Below are 23,950 nucleotides of genomic sequence, written 5' to 3'. Positions count from 1 at the left end.
ATAACATATTTAGGGGTGGATAAAATGAATTTCAATTGATTTCATAAATACCCAAAATACCCGGGCACGGACTGGACCGCAGACATCAACAGCCTTCTGTGGCTGCACCGCGGACCTCCGACATTGGCCATTAACCGACTAAGGGAAGAAACCAATTTAGCGGCCTTGTCCGCCGTACGGGTGACCTGGTCTCGCCAGCTGAGCTTGCTGTCCACCATGACCCCAAGGTACTTTGCGGCACGAGTGGTTTGGACATCAACGTTCCCCAACATCAAAGGCACGATGGTGTCAATCCTCTTTTTAGTCAGAATCACAATCTCAGTTTTGCTCAGAGCGAGCGAGAGACCATGTTCTGCCATCCATGCGTTTATGGTGCGCATGACTCGATTTAGTTTCAGCTGGGCAAGCTCAATGCTACGTGCAGCTATTAAAGCCGCAACGTCATCTGCATACCCAACTAGGACAGTTTCCTCAGGCATCTCGGATCTCAAGAGGCTGTCGTAGGCGACGTTCCAGAGGTCCGGGCCCAGTATGGATCCTTGAACAGCACCAGAAGTTACATCCATCGTCCTGGAGCCTTCTGTAGTGTCGTAAATGATGAGGCGGTACCGGAGGTAGTCCTCTATCATGCGCATGAGGCATGCCGAGACGTGGAAAGTGTTCTCCAGTGCGTCCAGCATATCGCACCACCTCGCGGAATTAAATGCGTTTCGCACATCAAGTGTTACAAGCAGCACAACCCGACGAGAATGGTTGTTAAACTCCTCAGCTCTTATAACGGCTCGCTTTACCTCTTCAATAGCGTCAACCGTTGACCGTCCCTTCCTGAAGCTGTACTGACGAGGGGATAGATTTCCTGCAGCAACCACGGCTGAATTCAGTCGGGAACGGATCAACTTTTCCAAGACTTTCCCAGCAGTGTCCAACATACAGAGAGGTCTGTAAGAGGAGGGTAGGTCTGGGTTTCCTTTTCCCTTTCCCACGAGCACAAGCCTAGCTTTTTTCCAGCAGAAGGGAAACTTCCCCTCGGCCAGACAGGCATTGTACGTGCTCAAAAGGATTTGTGGATTTATTGAAAAGACCTTCTTCAGGGCCTCACCAGGTACCCCATCCGGTCCTGGAGCCTTGTTGTTCTTCAGGGATAGAACGGCCGCCTCCAACCCCTCGAGACTGAACAGCGGTACGTCGTCCACCCTTCCGAAATCCCGCAATGGGCGCGGTGTGTGAGTCGGGAAAAGGGACTTTATAATCCTCTCCATAGAGGCCCCGTCCATAACGGAAGGTGGAGAGCGGGTGCCAAGCTTCTTGGTTACTATCTTGTAGCCCAGGCCCCACGGATCGGAATTGACATCATCCTTTAATTTCTCCCAGCAACTGCGTTTGCTCCGGTTAATGGCCCGGCGAAGAGACTTCCTAGCCACCTTGTAAGCGTCAGACTTAAGACGTCTATCTTCAGGTTCTCTGGCCCTGGTAGCAAGACGTCTGGCTCTCAATGCTGCCCGTCGCAGTTCTGCGATCTCGGTTGTCCACCAGTACACAGGTCGCTTATCGCACCGGAATCTCCTGCAAGGCATTGACTCATCGCAGGCCGAGACTATCAGCCTCATCAATGATGTAACTGATGTCTCTGCGTGAGCCACGCCAGATGCAGCAGGTACCACTGGCTCTCCCCGTAGTATGACTTTGGTGAATTTGGCCACGTCCAGCTTTTTGGTGTTCCACCGAACGGGCACCTGCCGAGACACGGTAGCTTGTCTCTGATGACTATCCAGGACATCAAAAATGATGTCCTGGTGGTCACTGGCTGTATAATCCTCTAGGACTCTCCAGGCTCGTATCCTCGGCAAGAGGGACTCAGATGCAAGCGTGATGTCTGGGATCGTTCCCCTCATTCCGGGACGCTGGAAAGTTGGCGTGTTGCCCTCGTTTGATATTGGCTATGATATTGGCGGTTATTGTCGATTGATTGACTGTTAGGACAAAACCGTTAGTTTAGGAAACGAAAACAGGACCACTTAATTTAACGGTACATAGCCCAGTAACTTAAGTTGAAAATTATAGCCAAAAAAGACATGAAAGATGTACCGGTAAAGCTGATTTTTTGCATGGTGTGATAGTGTTTGATAGGAAGGGTATTTTCTGAAAGATCCCCGAATTAAAATAGATCGGGCAGAATGGGCATGCCATATGCCAACATATACTATTTTGTAGGTAGTCACTGACACATTATTAAAAACTAAGGATGATGTAGTAGACGTTTGTGTCAAAAACAATGCATTGGCCTTAACCTCAACCTGTTTCCAAATGATCACTTCTTGGATCAGGATCCTATTGAAAATAATTTTTTTCCTACAGTCACCCGAAAAAGTTGGCTTCCTTGTACTGTTTATAGTACAGAAAGCTGCTAATTGCTGCATATTTATACTTTGCCGTACGGTTTATACTTTGCCGTACGGTTTATACTTTGCCGCACATCAGGATTCCAACGAAACAACACAAAACAGCGTGGTTCTATTATGCACGTAATCCATGTACGCTCGGAAATAGGTTGGCAACACTTAAAGATAATAATACTATGAGCAGCTGATTGACTATTATAACTACGATTTAACCTGTCATTTCGTGTTTATAGTTTCGGTATTTCTGAACTTCCTGGACTTTTCTATTAAACGTTTTTAAAACATTCCTACGATCTTAATAAACAAAAAAATACATTTAAAGCATTTTTTTAGGCGCGGAAACCACTTTAAATTATAAAAACATACGGAACTATATTCTCAAAACGCGGAGCACATTTCTAGCCGAGGAAAAATAGCGGAGTGATACGGACCGCGGGTACTACTTTCTCTAAGGGCACAATTTGTGTTGCCAGCTGAATCTAAAAATGTGTTGTATAGTGTTTGAAAGACTAATTGTTTATATGATTTATAGTGACTGTAGGAAAAATATAATGTGTAACACGAGTGAAAAAGGCCTTTGCTGCACTCGAGATCATTCCGCACTCGCCTGTGGCCTGTGCGTAAACATTGCTCTCGTGTGCAGCAAAGTGCCACTTTCACCACTAGTTACACACATAACTATTTCCTACAGTCACCTGACAAAGTTGGCTTCCTTGTACTGTTTATAGTACAGAAAGCTGATAATTGCTGCATATTTATACTTTGTCGTACGGTTTACTTTGGCGCACATCAGGATTCCAACGAAACAACAGAAAACAGCGTGGTTCTATTATGCACGTAATCCGTGTACGCTTTGAAATAGGTTGGCAACACTTACGATGATAATGCTATGAGCAGCTGATTTAATATTATAACTACGAATTAACCTGTCATTTCGTGTTTATAGTTTAAGTTCTCTTTTCGGTATTTCTGAACTTTCTGGACATTTCTTTTAAACGTTTTCAAAACATTCCTACGATTGTAATAAACAAGAAAATACCTTTAAAGCATATTTTTAGGTGCGGAAACCACTGCAAATTACAAAAATATACGGAACTATTTTCTCAAGCCGTGGATTACATTGCTTGACGAGAAAAAAATAGCGGAGTGATACGATTGAACCGGGGACTACTTTCTCTAGGGCACCTATTTGTGTTGCCAGCTGAACCTAAAAACGTGTTGTATAGAGTTCGAAAGACTAATTATTTATATGCTTTATAGTGACTGTAGGAAAAATATAATGTGTAACACGAGTGCAAAAGGCCTTTGCTGCACTCGAGATCATTCCGCACTCGCCTGCAGCTCGTGCGAAAACGTTGCTCTCGTGTGCAGCAAAAAGTGCCACTTCGCCCACTAGTTACACAAATAACTATTTCTGGTTAGCCAAGGTAATTTGTAAGAAATTATTCACCGTCAGGATACATCACTACACAAAAATTTACAATGAAACACATCACAGACAGAAAATCAGGAACCAACGTACTTAAAAGCAATTACTTTTATGGGACAGTACCGACCGTGGCAGCACTGCACACCGACCGGGCGGGGGGTACGGGACTTCCACCATTCTCAAACTGGTCAATTCTCAACTGTATCTGTCAAAGTCGCAGTGAGTTCGATTCTCAAACTGGTCAATTCTCAACTGTATCTGTCAAAGTCGCAGTGAGTTCGATATTCACTAAATTCACTTCTCGATATTCGAACTTCTTATGACTCATTCGGAAGTATTGAAAAAAAAAATTCACATCATCCTCTACAAAATCAGGAAACGTTTTGTGGAACTCTCCAAAACTTAGTCTTTTCCGGTTTATGTTGTTTATCAAAAATCTTTGCTCCCACCTTCTTGTCTCCTCCTCTGCCTCTGCTAACATTAAACCCACTATCACGACTTTATCTACATCCATATTTATTCTTTACTCACAAATTTTAGCTCGCAGCCTGTCGACTGTCCTAAATTACGGATTACCGTCTCGTCCATCGGTGCCGTGTCGCCCTAGTGCGCATACCCCCTCTTAAAAATGCCGCCCGTCCGTGCCGTACCGCCGTAGTATGCGTAGCTTTAGTCATACGTCACGGAACACCGAAATGTGACAGAGATTGTCTAGAAGGGTCCTACTTGATCCCATGTAAAAAAAACCTCTGACGGTACGCTCAACGGAATCCACCCGACGCAAAACGTCGTACATAAAAGAGGCCTTATGGGACGCCTTGCACTAAACATCGAAACTTGTAACTTGCAAATTCTACCAGGCCGTGGCCTGGAGTTACAGGTGGGTGTTGTCTTTGACGTGTTAACTTGTTTGATTCTCCGACGACACATATTTATAGTGTGCAAAAGTTTTTCAATAAATCGGTTTAAGGTACTATAATCATTGACTATGGTTATATAGTCAATGCCATAATCAATGACAAAGACACAATTTGAAGTATGTTTAAAAACATGACAAAGGTGCAAAAATCTAAGTGGCAGTGAACTATACTATCAATAACAGCTGAAGCAGGCCGAATGCCGAATGACCAATCGAATGACCAATGACTGAGGGGGTCTGACTTAGGGGAGGTACAAATGAGGCATTTAGTTCAAAATTCCTCCGTGAACAGCGCTGTAGTAGAGAGCACTTTGGCAATAAAGGTTTACTAATCGCAAAAATAGTTCTGTTCATTATAAAATAAAATTATAAATGCCTCAAATTCAATTTTACTATTTTTAATTATAAAATTAAACTATCATAACCTAACCGAACTAACCAAACTTGCTGATAAAGAAATAATATAACAAAAGTTTAGTAATCGGTAAAATAATTCTGTTTAAAACTAGAAATTAGTCAATTAAAATTTTATAATGACTTAATAATAAAATTAAACTGTAATAACCAAACCAAACCAACCAAACTTGCTGATAATAAAAAAATCTTGGACAAAAAGTTAATGCCACTAGCGGGATTCGAACCCGGGACCTACAGTATACCAGCCCGGCACGCTAACCATTAGACCACCGAGGCTGATGGCTACCGAACGTTTTGTTACGGTAACGGTAATGGCGTTCCCTCAGCTAATAAGAAGCCATCAGCTGTCATCGTAGCCTCTTCTATACCTCCCCTGAGTAAATACCATGACTGAGCATTCCAGCTAGCTGTCAGCAGAGTCAGCTGTAGTGACATAAAAAAATACAATAGAAAAAGTAAAGGTAGGCCTAGGTTAGATTGTTAGATTCTTGTCTCTTGTCTGTCTATCGTCTACTGTCAACTGTGGGTGGTGTTATACAACAAACTTACTACAAACGTCAACAACGTCGTCACGTCACTACGTCAACTCGTCCTGTCCTGACAAGGAAAAAAAGGTAGAAATAAGAAAGCCAGGACAAGAAGTCTCAAGTATCAAGAGAAGTTGCTTTTATTACACAACAAGATCAAAGAAAAAATTAAATCTTAGCTTCATAAATATCACGCCGATGTTAAGCTCAAGTTGTTAAACCAAAACAAAGTGCGCGAGTCCTTTTTTTATAATCCTGTAAAGAGGTGAATTGATATTATTAAGCGGCCACTCTAACATTCTTACAATCCAAATTTAGCTTACTTTAACTAACTACAAAATAATGTCCGAGACTGACAAACTTAAGGCAACCAATCCTCCACCACCTTACACTCCTGTGGGGTCTAACGTTGCCTACAATCCACAGTATGGTAAGTTACATTATTTTTTCATTTTTACTTAACAATATTGAGCTTACAAACTAGCCCATATAGTTCTTAGTACAGGATATATAGGCTATCAAAGCCTCCTTGTTTGCTGGTGTCGTAACTTACAAACCAAACCAAATTTGGAATCAAAAACTTTTTACAATCAGGCCTACCAGCTGTAGTTCCAGATCTATAGCTTACTCTCAATGGTAAATAGGGGACAGTTTCTTAACTGGGCTACGCTAATATCGATTGAAACTATTGACAATTCGATCAGTAACTTAAACCTTCATTCGATTTTTCATTATCCGCAAGTTTGATTGGTTTGGTTAGGTTATAACAGTTTCAATTTATAATTTATTTAGGCCTAGGCCTAGGCCTAACTTAGGCCTAGTTAAAATATTGATTATTAATTGATAGTTTCAATTGATAGGCCTAGTTTCAATGGACAAATATTGATTAGGATTAATTGATAATTTCAATTGATAGGCCTAGTTTCAATGGATATTTATTTATTTATTTATTCATTCCGACGGCAATCGCCATTTTACAAAATAATACATTAGACAAGATTTACATGCAACAAGATAATACAATAGAAAACACCAATAAATGAGTAAAGCCCCGTTTCCATCAAACATTTTCTGCTCAAAACATTGTTGTCAGCTAAACTCACAACAAAGTTGGAGTAAAATGTTGAATGGAAACACTAGCATAATGTTTTGAGCAGTGTTGGCCAACAAAAAGTGTTGGCAGCCGTTGCAGCTGACAACATTGTTGTGAGCTGTGCTCAAAAGGTAATGGAAACGGTGTCCAGCTGCCAACATTGCTGTGAGCAGAACTTGCGCATGCGCACTTGCTCTGTGTGAGTAGTTCCAGCAAATCCACCGCAGCACCATCGCACCTCTAGCCTAGCAGTCGGGTTAAAACACCAACAACACCACGTGTTTTTGTTTATGGTGTAAACATTCTTGTGTCGTGTCGGTGTATCTTGTTCTGTTGGGCTTTTGGACGGTATAGTGAGGCCATGGCGATGTCAAGTCAAGATTGGGAGAGGAGCCACCAAGTTTAGTAATTCTTCAAAGTCAGTTGCCGTCATTCGTACAAAATTTTGGGATCCTGCTCGAAGTCTTAAATCCCTCATAAGGGAGTTGTAGGCACCTTCAACGGCCCTTTTAGCCAAAAAACTCCTAACCCACCATCGCGGTCGCTTTCTGCATTTTAAACTTATTAATTGGTGATATGCACCAGCCATTACGACGAAAGCAGCAGCAGCAGTCTTTTCGCTCTCCATGATGAAGGTGCACTGGTGTAGATAGGTGTGTGGGTGTGGATGGTAGTGAAATGTGCTCGCAGTAGGTTGGCGGGAAATGTTGGCGCGTACTGCTGGAATGGAAATAGTGCGCCAACATTGTTGGGAGCTGTGCTCAAATCAACTTGAACTTAGCTCCCAACATTGTTGGTACAAAATGTTTGATGGAAACGGGGCTTAAAAGTTTGGTGGTGGTGGTGGACAATTTGAGTAAAATTGCAACAGTTAAAACATTGTGAAAAAAAGTTACAATAACAAGAAACAGTGTAAATAATTAACATCAATAACAATAACAAGAAACAGTGTAAATAATTAACATCAATAACAATAACAAGAAACAGTGTAAATAATTAACATCAATAACAATAACAAGCAAAGTGTGAATAATAAACATCAATAACAATAACAAGAAGCAGTGTAAATAATTAACTACAATAACTAAGTGTGAATAATTAACATCAAACAAACAGTAATCATCAAAATGACAACATTGTAAGTTAAATAATTAACATTAATAAATTTACTATACATAACAATAATAGACTATGGCAATAGATAACAATATAATAAACTGTGGAAAAGCTAACGTAACATAAAAACAAAACTATAACAAAAGGATGGATCTGGAGGGAGAAAAACTTTTTGATAGAATGCTGACAACAAGACATTTCATCACTTAACACTGTTGAGCGTGTGGCCCTCTAAAGGCACCACCAAGGAACTCCAAGAGCACAAATCCCATCACTTGACACGAATCAGCACTTCCCGGCACCCAGCATGTGGCCCTTTAGAGGCACCACCAAATAACCAACACTGATAGAGAGCGGAGAGGTGTCAGTAGAGCAGCCTCTGGACATCACGTCTGAAGGATGCTGGTGATGGCCCAAAGAAATCCAAGTGTGGGCAGACGTCTTCGCTAAATCTCAGCAGTCTGGAGATTCCGTGGTGAAGGGTATAGTTCATGGGCTGATACCTCCTTCTGAAGACAGCTCTGGATCGGGTTCCTCTGGGAGCGTTAAAGTCCACTTCATTCAAGAGTTCGGGGCAGTCAATGATCCCATTTGCCACTTTGAAAAGGAATACAATGTCGTTGACTTGTTGTCTCAGAGGAAGTGGTTGAAGGCCAAAGTGCACCTCGAGAGCTGCTACAGGAACGTCGAGGAAAGGAAACCCGAGTTTCAGACCCAGTAGTTTGAGAAATCGTGTTTGAATCCTGTTTAAGATTTCAATATGGCCAGTTTGATAAGGATTCCAGATGACAGAGCAGTACTCTAAGATTGGTCGAGCTAGGGATTTGTATAGCGTGACGAGTGCCATGGGAGATTTGAAAGATCTTGTGGAGCGATGGATAAACCCCAGCAGAGAAGAGACTCTTGAGGATATATGGATCAGATGATCATGTGGGCTGAGTGAAGGGACAGTGATTACACCAAGATCTCTGAATTTCTCGACCTTGCTGAGACTTCTGCCATCGATGCAATAGTCATAGTCATGAACTAAGTTACTGCGACTGAGAATCATGACTACACATTTGGAGACATTGAGCTCCATTGCATTTGATTAGCACCATTTGCTGATGTTGTTAATCGAGTGTTGGAGCATTTCTTGGTCATGTGTGGAGGTTACTTTGTTGAACACCTTAATGTCGTCAGCAAATAAGAGAAATTTAGTTTTAATTTCTGGGCAGATGTCGTTAATGAATAAATTAAACAGCAGTGGACCAAGATGAGAACCCTGGGGCACTCCAGAAGTGGCAGTGAAGGGACGGGATTGCTCTCCATCACACCTAACAACGATGATGCGGTCAGTGAGGTAACTTTTCAGCCAGGAAAGTAATGGGCCACAGATTCCATAGCCCTCAAGTTTAGCAATCAATAAGCGATGGTCTATTCTGTCGAAGGCTTTGCTTAAATCCAGATAGGCACAATCTACTTGGGAGTGCTCGGTAAATGCTGACATGATTAGATTGTGGAAAACGAGGAGGTTTGTACAAGAGGAGCGACCCTGGATAAAGCCATGTTGTTCTGGAGCAATAAATCTACCAAGTTGAAAGCTCAAACAGTCAAGGATAAGGCTTTCATAAATTTTGGACAGGGCAGACTGAATGGCAATTGGTCTATAGTTTTTTATGTTGTTTTTGCAACCTGATTTAAAAATAGGAACAACAAAGCTATGCTTCAGCACTGTCGGAAAAGTTCCCACTGAGAGAAGTTTTTCAAAGTAGATTTGGAGGTGGGGTGCGAGGACAGGGGCACAGTACTTCAGTACAGCAGGCGGGATGTCGTCTGGGCCGGCTCCTTTGTTCGGGTCCAATGCTTCCAACTTTCTCTGCACATCCAAAGCTTGAAATTTACAGCTGCTTATTGATAGATTCAGACCAAAGTCAAAAGTAGGCAGTGGAACGTCAGTCACTCTGAAGACTGAAGAAAAATATTCAGCGAAAAGGTTGAATTTGCCTTCGGGGTCTGCGGCTTCTTCTGAGTCAAGAAACATAGAAGATGGGAGCAAAGATGAGCTTTTTTTGGCATTTGACATATGACCAGAATACTTCATGTTTGAGGGGATACTGTTCTCGATTTTACAGAGATATTGCCAAAGCCCAGTTAAGAAACTGTGTAGGCCTACCCGATATCAGCTTAGTATACCTAACTTACGCTGAACTGTAGGCCTAGGTTTACCCATTCAATGTAAATTATCTAAATCTTGACTGGGTTGAAGGGAATTATACATTACACATGCATAGCCTAGTGCACCAATGTAGGTGAACAGTTGTGCAGGTGGATTGGTACCCATCCTTTAACTGTTAAAACTAAGAGTTTATAGCCTACAGCAAAATGGTGTTGTGAATTAAGGAGTGAAGACGAAAATAAATTGCCATAGTCCATAATCTGTGTGTGAAAGGTGATGCGTAAAGAATGGATAGGCCTGTGGATTTTGTTTGAGTACGCCTAGGCCTAAGTGGTGGGAACTGGGAAGGATAAATGATTTAATAAAGAGATCTGTAATTATGTAGGTTAGAGCGTCCATTTTCAGTTCAAAGTCTGTACCAAACGTAGTTAAATGCTCCACATAATGGTTTGGTTCCCAGAGGCATCACAATTAATTTACATTATTCTTCACAATAACTTACTTGGGTTTTTTTTATTTTTTTTTAGAAAACTTAAAACTAACTTACAAGTGCCAAGAAGCAAAGTTGTCTTGTTGTCCCTGAACTGTGCAAACCTTAAGGGTGCGCTCTACCTCAGCTCGGGCTTCAGTTGCTATGTTGCACCATTGGACAGTGCCGCGAGAAGCGCTTGCAGAGGCTTCCAAGATTACTGTTTTCAAGTTAACCAATAATGATAGCTACGCACTATTAACGGCTTATAGTAGTGCAAATACCAATCTATAGTTCTGGTTTTTCAAATTTTCAAATAACGTTTTTTCAATAAGTTAAACTTAGGGCTAGTTGAAAAGACCTTTTTTCTTGTCCTACAAATCAAGTACCTATATAATGTGTGTAGGTAATAAATATAAATGAAAAAATTAAATGCAGAACTATAGAAAATTTCATCCTCTTTAATATGAGATCTTAACTTTCATTCTACCTTCAATGTAGCAGGAAAACTAATCTTGCAAACCCTTGCATTCGGTTGCGCGTCAGGGGTAGAGCACACCCTTAACTAAACTATCCTCTAAGCAAGAAATTATACAGGCCCAGTCTGGTTCCATTGGAGGCCCTTGGCTAGATGGTGGAGCCCCCCCCCCCTGTCGGAAATAGGCAACAATAGATAGCCTAGGCCTATGTTTGCTGCATGTGACTGAGGTGGTTTTAAATGCTTTAATTTTTAATAATTTTGTTGAAATTAATAATTGTTAAATATTTTACTAGGCAATTTGAAGACCTTAACGATCCTATTTGGTTAGGTAGCCTATATAATTACCTTTATTGTAAATCAACAATCCAGAGGCTAAAATGATTAAAATATTTTACCCTAATATCAGCAAAAAATTTCAATTTATTAATAAACTACGGTAGCCTACTTGTAACTACTTGAAAAATCAATATTAAACGCAATACTACCTACCTACTTAAGAATAGTTGGCTAAAAAACAGATCAATAGTTCAATGAAAGGCCAACTTCATACGCTACTACGCAGCGAGCTTAAAGGTTGAAAGTCCATCCGAATGCCAATGTGGTGTGTAAACACTGTGATTTGTAGAGATTGTGGTAATTCTATTGTGATTTTTACCAAAATGTAGGCTAACAGATATGTAATCATCAGTGAACTGTTGAATTGAATTTAAATGTTGCTAAGTTTGAGTCATAGGCTACAATCACTTTTTTAATGGCTGGTAAGTTTACAACTTGATGTTTTCTTTTGATGTTTGTTTAGCATTACAGTAGATTGGATTTTAGAGGTTAGGGGCAAGCGGTGCAGTACAAGTACAACTCTATGGCTCATACAAATATGGTCAAGGGAAAAAATTATAAGACCTAGAAGAGTTTGTCACAATTTCACTATGACAAAAATGAAAGTTAATTGTTGGTTGATGTTTCAGCATCTCAGCCACCTCCAGGGTTTCAAGCATACCCTGTGCAGTCAGCACCTGGTCCTACTTCTGGCTATGGAGCAACCACCGTTGTCATCACTCAACCCAACGACATCATCATAGTGGGTGGCTGTCCAGCTTGCAGGGTCAGTGACTTTTATTTTGATTATATTTTTAGTTATATCAGAAGCCGCAGTGGTTATGCTATTCAAAATGGTCTACCATAGTCTGTATGCTGTGAGTTAATATAAATAACATTAACACGTTCGCTGCTACGGACGTTCCGGAACGTCAGCGGGGCCACGGCGCCAGGAGCTAGGAGTGTTCCAGAACGTCACCGTATATTTATCTACAGTCCCACTCGGCTTACACGTGAACAAAATTTCCTGCCCATGTATTTCTTATGGGAGTTAAATCTATTCCGAGTTCGTTTGGCTCTTCTATCCGACCGATTTTCATGATTGAGGTCTCAAATTGAAGGTATGCACGCACAGTTTTCACATCAAGCATTGGCATAGGGCCTATATTTATCCACAGTATTACTCGACCAAAAAACATAAATTTGATTTATCTTCTAATTCTTACTTCAATTTAAGATGTATTTCACCAGTTATAATTATAATCCTATATATTTTGGTCTAAAAAACTTCAGTGAAATACGGAATGACAGGCTATTAGTCATTCAAATCGGACGAGTTTCAAGCAAACGCAAGGTGAACAAACAACATAAAAATTGTTTTTTTATAAGGTTTTTCTATGATTAAAACTTATAGTTTATGTTTTGTTATATGTTTTAGGCTCAAAATAATCAGTAAATTATAGGCTTTAATTTGAGCTATTGATCGTTTGTTCAAGATACCGTATTACTCAATCAAAAATCATAAATTTGATTATTTCTCGGATATGATATTTATTTTAACGCTGCGAGGCAGCAAGGGTCCTCTAGTCTATATATTAATAGGCAAGAATGTTTCTTTAAAAACTTTTTTCTCAGCTCTTTGCATCGCAGGGAATATCTACGCATACTGTTAGAAATATATTTTCCTGTAGATGTGCAGGATCCCTCTATAAATTAAAATTAGGTTAAAAAGTAAGCACAAAAAGTGAATTAAAATTAAAAAAAAATTAACATGGGCCTTATTGGTTTCCATGCTAGTGACGAAATAACATAAAAATATAAACAGAATACCCCTGCCGCAGCAAACCTACAGAGACAGACTAAGCAAATTTCCATTTGCCTGATTAAATTTACACTAAAATGAATCCTTAAAAACATCACATTTATTCCCTATTTAAATAGAATTAGTTTAACGAGTACTGGTTGTAAAGTGTTAATAGTTTAGTAAGAAATTAATGTATTTTCCAAATTTGATAAAAATATGTTCCTAATCAAGCAAACTACAACAGTTGACTTATTCTCCACAAGAATAACATGGGAATTTTTAATAAACATTTTTTTGAAATTTTCTCTGTAACCATTAGGTAGCCTACATAATAAAGCTTCAATATGGTAAATTATTTGTTTTTATAAGCTCTACAAAATTATTTCAAAATAAATTGTGTAATTTTGCGTTTTTAGGGTCAAAAGTGGGAAAAACCTATTTTACCCCATAAAACCCCCCATAAACCGCCAATACAATAGTCCGATCATGCTGGTTCGCGAACTTGTTTGAATAAATGTAGGTTTACACGTTCATACCAAATTTCATAAAAATGGGATTTTTTTTGCTCGAGTTAGGATCGTGCTAACGGACATATGTATAAATATATATATATATGAATTTGAACGGATGGTGTTTTTGGCCTCTAAGGGCCTCAAACGAAAAAATAAATTTGTCCCGGGTCCAGGTCTTACAATGAGAACTACGTTAATAGCTCATTCCCTATATGGGAAATTCGCTAAAATCAAAACAAATGGAATAAATTACAGTACAATCGCACATGTTTTATTTGCAGCGTGGGGTGAAAATAGAGAAGCCTACATTACATATTTTTGGCCAAATTTTTGACCACTGGACGATCATTAGTACAATGTAAAAACATAGGCTACTATGAATAAAAATTCTCAGATTAATTTACTTAAATTTGCATCAATTCTAAAACTTATGAGCGCACCAAAGTGTTGTCATAATTTGCCACACTTCCACAATCACGGTAGCATCGTAATAATTTGCAGCTATATTTTGTAAAAAATATCCCTAAACCATTTTAAACATTGTCTAACAAATAAAATAGATAATACTGTACTAGAACGCCCCTGTTAGCATTTCTTCGTTTTTGCTGCCTTATACAACTTTTTTGTGTTCATAGCTTGACTACTTAGTACTAATCCTATGTCTGTTGTTTGCAGGTTGGTGTGCTCGAGGATGACTACACATGCTTGGGTATTTGTTGTGCCATATTCTTCTTTCCTCTTGGTATCTTGTGCTGCCTCGCGTTGAAGGACAAACGTTGCACTAACTGCAACGCTTATTTCGGCTAGAAGAGTTCCTGCCTTACAATTTTAACAATATTATATACCCATTTATTATAGTCTGAAACGTGTGCCTTTTATTAAACATCATTATATACTTAATTATATTTTACATGTGGTAAAACATAGCTGAAGTTTCAACTTAGGAGCCTTTTTTTGTATTATCTCTGAAGTAGACAGACTGGTCTCAATGTGTTTGTTAAGTCAAGATTTGGCCTTAGGTAAAATTTATATTAAAATCATGAAAAAACCGATACTTCCCCTGAAAAGTTACAAATCAATTGCGTCTACAGTGACAAAGGCATTACAAACTAACCATAAAATATGCAAATGAAAATACAAGGAAAGTATCCAATATAAAATATATTTATAAACCTCAAAATAGTATCTATTGTTCCTTAATGTAAGATTTATTACAGCAACTTTGTCATGTAGCAAAATTTTTTAAATTGCATTGATATGTGTGTAGTTCCAGGTAAAATTTACTTCCATAACAAATGTTAAACGACACCTTTAGAGCCAAACTAGGTCTAAGATTGTAATATGTAGGCCTACATCAGTTGCTGTGCTTCATTGATTTTTATCAACCAGTACAATCTTGTGATAGCAATATTAGTCTTATGTGATAGCTGTATGGTAATGTAACTTGAAGATCCAAAAAATTGAAATAATTTAAAATCTATTTACGTTACACTCTCCTATGAATGAGTTTAATATACCTCGATTCACATTATTCCAACCTTACCAAAACGCTTTTAGTTTGAAGAACAAGGTAACTCTTGCTATCAACTGTAATATTCAACTGTAAATTATGTGTTGAATTTTACCTCCCAACTATTGAAAAAAATAATAAAAAAAATACCTCCATTATTCCAAAAAAATTCCACTATTATATTACCCATTTATAAAAGGGGGTTGTTTTGGTTTTATTGTCACTTTGAGTACTTTTCTACTTATTATTATTACATTATTATTACTTATTATTATTATTACTATGAGCTTGTTTTATTCAAATTAAAACTGTATAGATTTGATACTTTAACATCAATGTACAAATTTCATTAATCCTAGTTTTGTTAGTGAAGTACAACCCCGCTAATCCGTCACTTATGGGTCCGAGACCATAGTCGGAACAGTGAAAAGGTCAGATTAACTGAAGGAAGAACATATTAAATGACCATGGAATATATTTTTCAATGATCGGGAAAGATGGTGATGTCTACATGACCACAAGGGATGTTCAGGATTTTTTTTTAAATAAATTTTTTCTGTGTCCGTGTTATTTTCCTAGTATTTGTCCACCATCGCAGAAGACGACAATAATGTTCCCATTACTGTGTGAGATTTTCAATATTTGCCACTATCAGGAGGGATGACGATTTATGTTTTCGTGATCGCGGAAAAGGATCATTATGTTTCTGTGATGGTGGGGTAAACTAGATTTTCGTGGGGGACGGTAATGATTTCCACACAACAATGGCAAATAGTCATGATATTAGTGCGATAAGATTGCCACGGATAGGCATAGGTCGTATTAAGTAAGGAGTCGGACTAGCCAAGAGCCAAGGTCGGATTAGCGGGATCTACTGTAACTACATTTCTACTTTAATTACTCTTACAGATTTTTGAAAGAAAAATAGGCCTACTCGTTTTTATATAAACAATAATTGGTGCCAAAGGTATTTTGAGTAATAAAAAGATTTATAACATTGATTTATGAAGTATAGTGTACTTAATTCTACTGTTAATATTTTACTTATATCAGGCCATTTGAAAATGTCATTTTTGTGAACTCTTAGATAGTTTTCATACCAATAAAACACATTTAGGAATAGTCTTATGACCTATATTTTAGCAACAATTTAATGTTTTGTCTTGTATTCTATATTCCTGCTTGTGAGAAATATGTGTTATTGCTTTATATTTTACTGCAATTTTGTGTTATAATAAATAATTTATTTTACTTTGTGTTGAATTATTAATCTTAGGCTCTGAAAGAGGTAAAGTGCTGGTGTCAATGTCAATGATCAAGATATTAATTTGATAGAATTGCTAATACTTTTCTTTAATAAGTTTAAAGACATGACTAATAACAATCTATATACGGGTTGTTCAAAAAGTCTGGACACCTCTTATTATCTTTTTAACCAACTTGGTTAGAAAATTCAAACTTTGCACAACTACATATATGTATAAAAACTACTTTTTGCAAGCATTTAATTTTTTTATCTACACTGGGGAGTATAACAAAATGCCCATGAGGAGTAAGTATTATTGTTCATGTTTATATTGAACAATAAGTTATCGTAGTTGTCAGCTGATATGTTTTAATCCGTTAATATCGATATATTGGATCAAAAAGTAAAATATCAATGTATAAAAAAAAATCATCAATAATAATTAATGTTCCCCTTAACAGGAAAGTACCATCAGATTTGTTGTTACAGTAGAGTCCCGCAAACTCGGCACTCGATAACCCGGCAGTCTGGATAACTCGGCCATCACCTGGCACAGAAAATTTGTGATTTTTGAGTCCGAGTTAAACATGGACTCAAGCCAGCTCAAGTCAAATCATTCACAACTCGTACCAAGGATTTGTTGTACTATATCTGATGACTTAATACTGACTTGTAATATAAATATAAATAAAAAAGGCGGTTAAAAATTGTAGTGTTTTTATCTTTAACCCTAGTTCTTGATAACCCGGCATTTCACAAACTCGGCACCCTTCCAGTCCACATTACGCCGAGTTTGCGGGACTCTACTGTATTTCATGGCTTTTTAAATGGAAAAATAACATAAGTACAATCACTTTTGAACTGTAATTTTTACGAAAATGGGATTTGTAAAATTTTTTGGGGTTTAGGTTGACCTAAAATATCCACTCAAACTCGAAAATTTTGACAGACAATACTTTCTCCATGTATAGGAGGAGAAAGTAAAAAAATGTTTTCAATTTACAAAGAGTGAATAGTACGTTTCAAAATAAAGTTAAAAAGGATTTTATCCGACAGAGTAAAGAATCTCAAGATCTTCTTTGTATCTAAAGTTCTTTCAAAGTCTTAAGCTGCTGATTGAAGAACTGAGTCAATACAAGTAGCACTGAGATTGAAGCTGTGAACTTAGAAAATCGCATCTTTCTGACTTTGTAGTATGCACCCTATACTATTTTAGGGCAAAACACTTTTCTTTCCTCTCTCAAAAAAAGGAGACGATTACCTTTTTGTAAAAACTAACTAAGGTCTGTTGAGATTTAGTAATATCTCTAATCATGTTTCTATCAGTCTGTGTTTAATTGAGCGAAGCTCTTATATGTCCACTCTTATGCATTTCGTAATACGCAAACTCTTCCTAGACGGCTGAATCAATCGTTTTCAAATTTTGCATGGTGATAAAGACCATATCGGTGAGTGCCAACATCTATATGGCGTTAAAAAACTCTCTCAGGAATCCGCCCCACTGGGTCTCAAAGTTTCAATGTAATCCTTATGGAAGCAGTATTAGACACGTAAACTTAAGACATATGATCAGCTGTTGACTTTTAAATGCAGTAGATAAAGAAATAGCTGAGAGCATTATTCCACAGATATTAGAACAGAAACGGTATGGATCATAAATATAATCAAATGACGACACTAGCTTGGGGTCCATGACCTATGAAGTGGTTAAGGAAGTAGTAAAGGCGAGCAGTCTGGAGTGTGGAAACTGTATATGACGATTAGATTAAGGTATCTGCATTCCTAAAATTCTATAATGAGGGAGGAAAACAGGTCTGCGACGAATGAAGTGGTGAAGGAAGTAGTAAAGGTGAGCAGTCTATAGAGTGTGGACACTGTTTATGACGATTAGATTAAGGTATCGTCATTCCTAAAATTCTATGGGAAGAGAGGAGAAACAAGTAACGCTAGGTCCTAATACTAAACTGTGCCGACTGTATGACAAACTAGAAACACAGTTAAGGGCACTTAAAACTTTAGGAGTCACTTCAGACAAGTACGCTTCAATGCTGTATCCTCTGGTAGAATCTGCTTTGCCCGAAGAAACGTTACGAGCCTGGGAGCGGCATCGTTCAAGTAAGTTACCACACACACCCTCGACTTCTGCATTGTCATATGATAAATCAAGTACTAATTTTTTACAAGAACTTCTTGATTTTCTTAAAGCTGAGTTGGAGAGTGAAGAGAGGCTGGCGCTTGCTCGTTTGAGTTTTAAATCTGCCACTCCAGGAGACAACAACAGCAAATGCCCCAGGAAAATGTCAACGGTACACGAACCTCGTCAGAGTGAACCTACTGTAGCAACTCTATTGACAACTGGTACAGAGGGTCCTAGAAGGTTGGTGAGTAACTGCACTTATTGTTCTAAAAGAGGGCACAATGCTCAAGATTGTTCCTATTTTCAAAAATTAACTTTAGATGGAAGAAAGGAGCATCCGAAAAAGAAAAATTGCTGCTTTGTGTGCTTGAAGCAAGGTCACACAGCAAAAAAGTGCAAGGTATTTGTCAAATGTCTCTTCTGTCGTAAGAGGCATTATGGGATCATTTGTAGGGACTTGTATGAAAGTAGATCTAAAATTGATGTTGACAAACCAGACTTACAGCAGCAAAGTATAACTAAGCCTAGTCAGAGGTTCTAAGTAATTTTGGAAATGGTACAGGAGAAACTCTATTACAGACTCTATTAGTTAAGGTTGCAGATGAGAAAGGTAAAGAGTATTTGGGAAGAGTACTTTTAGATCCAGGTTCACAGAGGTCCTACATTACTAAGGACTGTGTCACTAAATTGGGTCTACAAGAAACAGGTAGTGAAGTCATAAATCATAGTTTGTTTGGTGGAGTAAATCTAAAACAAAAATCTCACAAAAATTACCTTTGTTACGCTTCAGAATGTAAATAACTCTTTCAAGATCTCTATTCCTGTGACAGATCAAGAAACAATATGCAGCCATGTACCTAGGCTTAAGAGTGGAGAGTATTTTGACATCTTGAAAGAAAAGAACATTATTAAAACTGATGTGGGTGAAAATGTACCAGATGTTAAAATTTTACTTGGTGCAGATGTATTGGTGGATTTGTATACAGGAACTATCCAGAGGATTGATGACAAATTAGTTGCTATTGAAACGTACCTTGGATGGACCGTGATGGGAAAACAATCACGTAGTGGAAGTCATAATACGTCTCTTCTAACTTTATTTTGCCAGAGTAAACCAGATTCAGAGATCTAGGGAGCTAGGAGACAATCAGAAGAAGGGGTCCTATTGGGGTGAAACAGAGAGACTCCATTGATGCGGAAATGTTTCAACAGTTTAAAGAAAATGTAGCAGTGAACGTTGAAAACAGATATGAAGTCAATTTGTCATCAAGCAAAAGACTAAATACTCCCAACAAATTAAGTGACTGTGTTAGAAAAAATTTTTCAGATCCAGCAGAGTCGATAACGGTTCATCAATTGCTGCATCGCCCAGTGACAAAAGACAGTGGCTTAACTACAAAAATAAAGCCAGTGTTTGATGGGTCTACAAAGAACCAAAGAGGTAATTCTTTAAACAAATGTTTTGCTCCAGGTCCAAATTTGGTAAATTTAATTCCATCTTGTGTAATGAAATCTAGGAAGCAGTTGGATCGGAAAACCATGAAACATACATTGGAGATCAAATATCCTGGAAGTTCGATCCTCCGAGCACCCCATGGTGGGGAAGTATGTGGAAACAACTTGAGAGAATGATGAAAACATCGAAGAGATCAAGATTTAAGAAAAGGTATCTTACAATGCTCGTATATATAACTGTATAATATTATATAACGCCATCCCATTACACACCCATTACAATATAATTGTAATGGGTGATCTAAATATAAATCTGCTAGATAATTCACAGCCAGAAAGCCGCTTCTTAATCAAAAAAATCAATGACCTTCATCTACGGCAGCTGGTTGATAAGCCCACGAGAGTCACAAAAACATCGTCCTCGCTGATCGATCATATATTAGTGAACAATCAGATTGACTACTCAAGATGTGATGTTTGTGAGACATGTCAGTAATTTATGATAAACGTGGTGTCCGAGTCTCTGACCATAAATTGACTTTTTGTGACATACCCGTTAAATATAACAGAACCACTGAAAAGGCAAAATATCACTTACAGAGACTTTTCAAATTTTAATATAGAGAATATGATTGAGTGTGCTTCCCAGGTTAAATGGAACACAGTCCAAAACATGAGTGATGTAAACAATATATTGAACTTCATTGCCACTGCTATTTTAGAAATGTTTAATCGTAATGCCCCATTAGTAACAAAGAGGGTTACTAGAAAGAAAGCACCGTGGAGAAACCAAAATATTATAGATCTCACAAAGCAAAAGAACTTTTGGAAGAAAAAGCTAATGATTTCTAGAAATGACATGGACAAAGATCAATACTGTAGAGCTAGAAATGCTCTAAACAGTGCTATTAGAAGAGCCAAACGAAATTATTTATTAACGAATTAGCAAAATGCTCAAATTCAAAGGATTTTTGGAAAAAAATTAAGATGAGTGGGGCAATTAAGGCAAAAAATGCTGAACTCCCATCATTTCTTAGAAATCCAGATTAAATTAATAAACATTTTTCAATGATGGGAACTGGCTCTCAATTTCACTTTGAAACTCTTGATTATTACTTAAATAACATTTCTCAGAGTGTAGAAAACACATTTTCTTTTAGAGCAGTAACAGTAAGAGAAGTAAAAGATGCCATAAACAAGATCACCTCTATGGCTGTTGGCATTGATGAGATAACGATCAGCATGATAAAGATGGTAAGTCCGTACTGTATTGAGGCCGTCACGCACCTGTTGAATGTTTCGTTGGCTACGGGGGTGTTTCCGGATAACTGGAAGGAGGCCATTCTCATTCCTCTGGCTAAAGTTGGTGCTCCCTCTTCTTTGGCAGATCTTCGCCCCATCTCTGTGTTACCCGCCCTCTCCAAGGTCTTGGAGACTATTGTTGTCTCTCAGTTGGTTGAGTTCCTGGAGTTGGAGACAATAATTCCAGCAACACAGTCTGGCTTTTGTAGGGGGTACAGTACTTCAACTGCTCTGTTACTGCTTTGTGATGATGTCATAAAAGCTAGAGCTGAAAAGAGGTGTACTTCTCTTGCAATGCTGGATTTTTCACAAGCTTTCGACTCTATTGATCACGATCTACTGTTGGCCATGATGTATCACTACAGATTTGACCAGCAGGTAGTGTCGTGGTTTCACTCCTACTTGAACGGAAGATGCCAAAAGACCAAAGTTGGATCTGAGATATCCGCCCCCTTGCAAAAGTCCAAAGGAGTCCCACAGGGCAGCTGTCTTGGACCTGTCCTGTTTACTTTGTTTGCCGTATCTATGGGAAGAGATTTGCGTCATTGTCGGTTGTATTCATACGCTGATCATGCTCAGCTGGTTTTTCAGCATGACGCTGACCCAGCAAATCAGGCAGTCTCTGATTTCAATTCTGATTTGGATTCTGTCTTTGCATGGTCTATGTCCCATGGCATCAAACTGAACAGAGACAAATGTTCATTGGTGACTTTTTCTGTCAGCAGGATTGTTCGGTCCGAGCCCCTGTCTGGTGTATGCCTTGGTGGAATTCCGCTCAAAGGTGTATGCCTTGGTGGAATTCCGCTCAAAGAGTGTAAAGCTCCCAAGCTTCTTGGACTTCATTTTGATCCTGAGCTCTCCTTTTCTGATCATGTGAGTTACGCATGCCAGAGAGCAATAGGTCGTCTGAGAATGCTGTACAGGCATCGTGACTTGTTCCCCAAACCCACCAAATTTCGGCTTGTGCAGGCACTTGTACTGTCTGTGTTTGATTACTGTCTTCCGGTGTATGGTAATGTTATATCACTGGGAGACATGAGTCGGATGCAGAGGGTGCAAAACATGTGCGTCAGGTACGTCTGCGAAAATTTGATCGAATTTCATCAGACCTCACATCTCTTGGCTTATTGCCTATGGCTGACCTGTGCCTTTTGCGCACTTTCTGCATCATCCAGAGGGTACTGTCAGAGGAGAGACCTCAGTACCTGAAGGTAAGACTGAGAGCTCGCTCTGAGATGCGATCCCGTTGCAAACGGCAGGATGACATGCTGGAGATGCCCCGTGTGCGCTGTGAGTCCGACCGTTGTGGGTTTTCTTATTTTGCCCCTAAAATCTGGAATATATTGTCATCCAGGACTGAGCCAAGGGTGTTGGACAGTGAAAAGTCGTTTAAAAAATATATAACAAATGGCTTGAAGAATGGTAAAATAAAATGGAATAGAGAACATATTTTAATTTTTAATTAGCCTAACTTAAGATTTGAAAGTTGCCTTTGTTTTATATTATTTATGTTGACGTGAGTTGTTTTGAAAAACATATGTTGTAATATGAAAAACGCTCAAGAATAAAGACGATTTTCATTTCATTATATGTTGAAACGCAAGATAATTCCTCTTCCTCAACCTCTACAGAAACAAGAAGAGGGAAGAAGATCAAAATTCCCGAGGAAAATGGATTTGTAAACTTAAAAAAAACATGTAAATAGTTTTGTTTGAAATTTTGATAGTGTAAAACAAAATTCTAAGGTGGGGAGGATGTTGGAAATCGAGTTATATTTTATATAGTACAAATTCAATAATGATCAACATCCAATATAATTATTTATTAGGCTTGTTTTTAATTAACAGATGGTTTATTTCAATTTATTTAAACAATTGAGTAGAGTTGTAGTAAGAATTTTAAAGTGATCAAGAACAATACAGAGAAAATGTTTTAAATATTGTTATTTATCAGAATAAAATCAATTCTTTAGTATTTAATAATTGTAAAAGTTCTTTATTTTACACGAGTTCTAACAGTTTGCTTGTTTATGGACATTTGAATCAAATTTGGCAATTTTGTTTAGCCTATTTCATACTAAGCTATCAGCATTTCAATCAAAACACACCTTCCGGACATAACATCTTAAGGAAATAAATCTGTCAATTTTCAGGGAATATTTTAGTAGAAATCCAGCCAGGTAAATGGAAACTCACTTAGTCTGCAGGTTTGCTGCGGCGGGGGTTTTTTTTTAAATTTTTATATGCAAAAGCCATGTACAAAATTTCAGAACTGTAGCTCAAGTGGTATTTTTGGAATATCAAATTTTGTACGCTGACACATAGAATTTTCAAAGTTGTGGAAAATTAGTTTTTACACTTTTTATTACTAATTTTACTATTTTATGTTATCTCATGTAATTGCTGACACACGATATGTCAATTTTTAAACGAAATAAAAGAAAAAACGTGTCCCTCCTCTATACTAATGTAAAAAGTAGCAAATCAGGTGATGTGTGCAATCCCTATTAAACTCAATAATGCCGTCAACTTTTATCCAAGCCGGGCACCGTTTATTAAAGGTGGGCCTCTCTCAAGGTTATTAAAAAGAAAAAGAAAATTTTTTCTTTTTAATAACCTTGGGCCTCTCCCGCCAGCTAAGCTGAGGAAATTATACTTAAGC

The 23,950-nt window shown here is 38.2% G+C and overlaps 2 protein-coding genes across 2 annotated transcripts in view; both read left to right on the top strand.

Annotated features, from left to right (window-relative positions):
- Positions 1-5,670: 5,670 nt before the first annotated feature.
- On the top strand, positions 5,671-16,400 carry LOC129002583 (brain protein I3-like). Its single transcript, XM_054430503.1, has 3 exons — positions 5,671-6,121; positions 11,974-12,110; positions 14,315-16,400. The coding sequence occupies exons 1-3, from the start codon at positions 6,034-6,036 to the stop codon at positions 14,444-14,446; spliced, it is 357 nt and encodes a 118-aa protein (XP_054286478.1). The 5' UTR covers positions 5,671-6,033; the 3' UTR covers positions 14,447-16,400.
- Positions 16,401-18,314: 1,914 nt separating this feature from the next.
- The window catches only part of LOC129002380 (uncharacterized), a 49,366-nt gene continuing 43,730 nt past the window's right edge, over positions 18,315-23,950 (top strand). Inside the window, exons 1-7 of the mRNA XM_054430127.1 lie at positions 18,315-18,510; positions 18,601-18,776; positions 19,363-19,408; positions 19,860-19,973; positions 20,308-20,479; positions 21,148-22,162; positions 22,363-22,579. Coding sequence (XP_054286102.1) covers positions 18,315-18,510; positions 18,601-18,776; positions 19,363-19,408; positions 19,860-19,973; positions 20,308-20,479; positions 21,148-22,162; positions 22,363-22,579 — 1,936 coding nt within the window. The remainder of the gene's footprint in view (positions 18,511-18,600; positions 18,777-19,362; positions 19,409-19,859; positions 19,974-20,307; positions 20,480-21,147; positions 22,163-22,362; positions 22,580-23,950) is intronic.

This window comes from Macrosteles quadrilineatus, unplaced genomic scaffold (assembly GCF_028750875.1).
Source record: "Macrosteles quadrilineatus isolate MER2022 unplaced genomic scaffold, UCM_ALF_1.0 Scaffold_9__3_contigs__length_116548681, whole genome shotgun sequence".
Classification (NCBI taxonomy): Eukaryota; Metazoa; Arthropoda; class Insecta; order Hemiptera; family Cicadellidae; genus Macrosteles; species Macrosteles quadrilineatus.
Note: the sequence above shows the minus strand (reverse complement) of the source record. Positions and strands in the feature narration are given on the sequence as shown.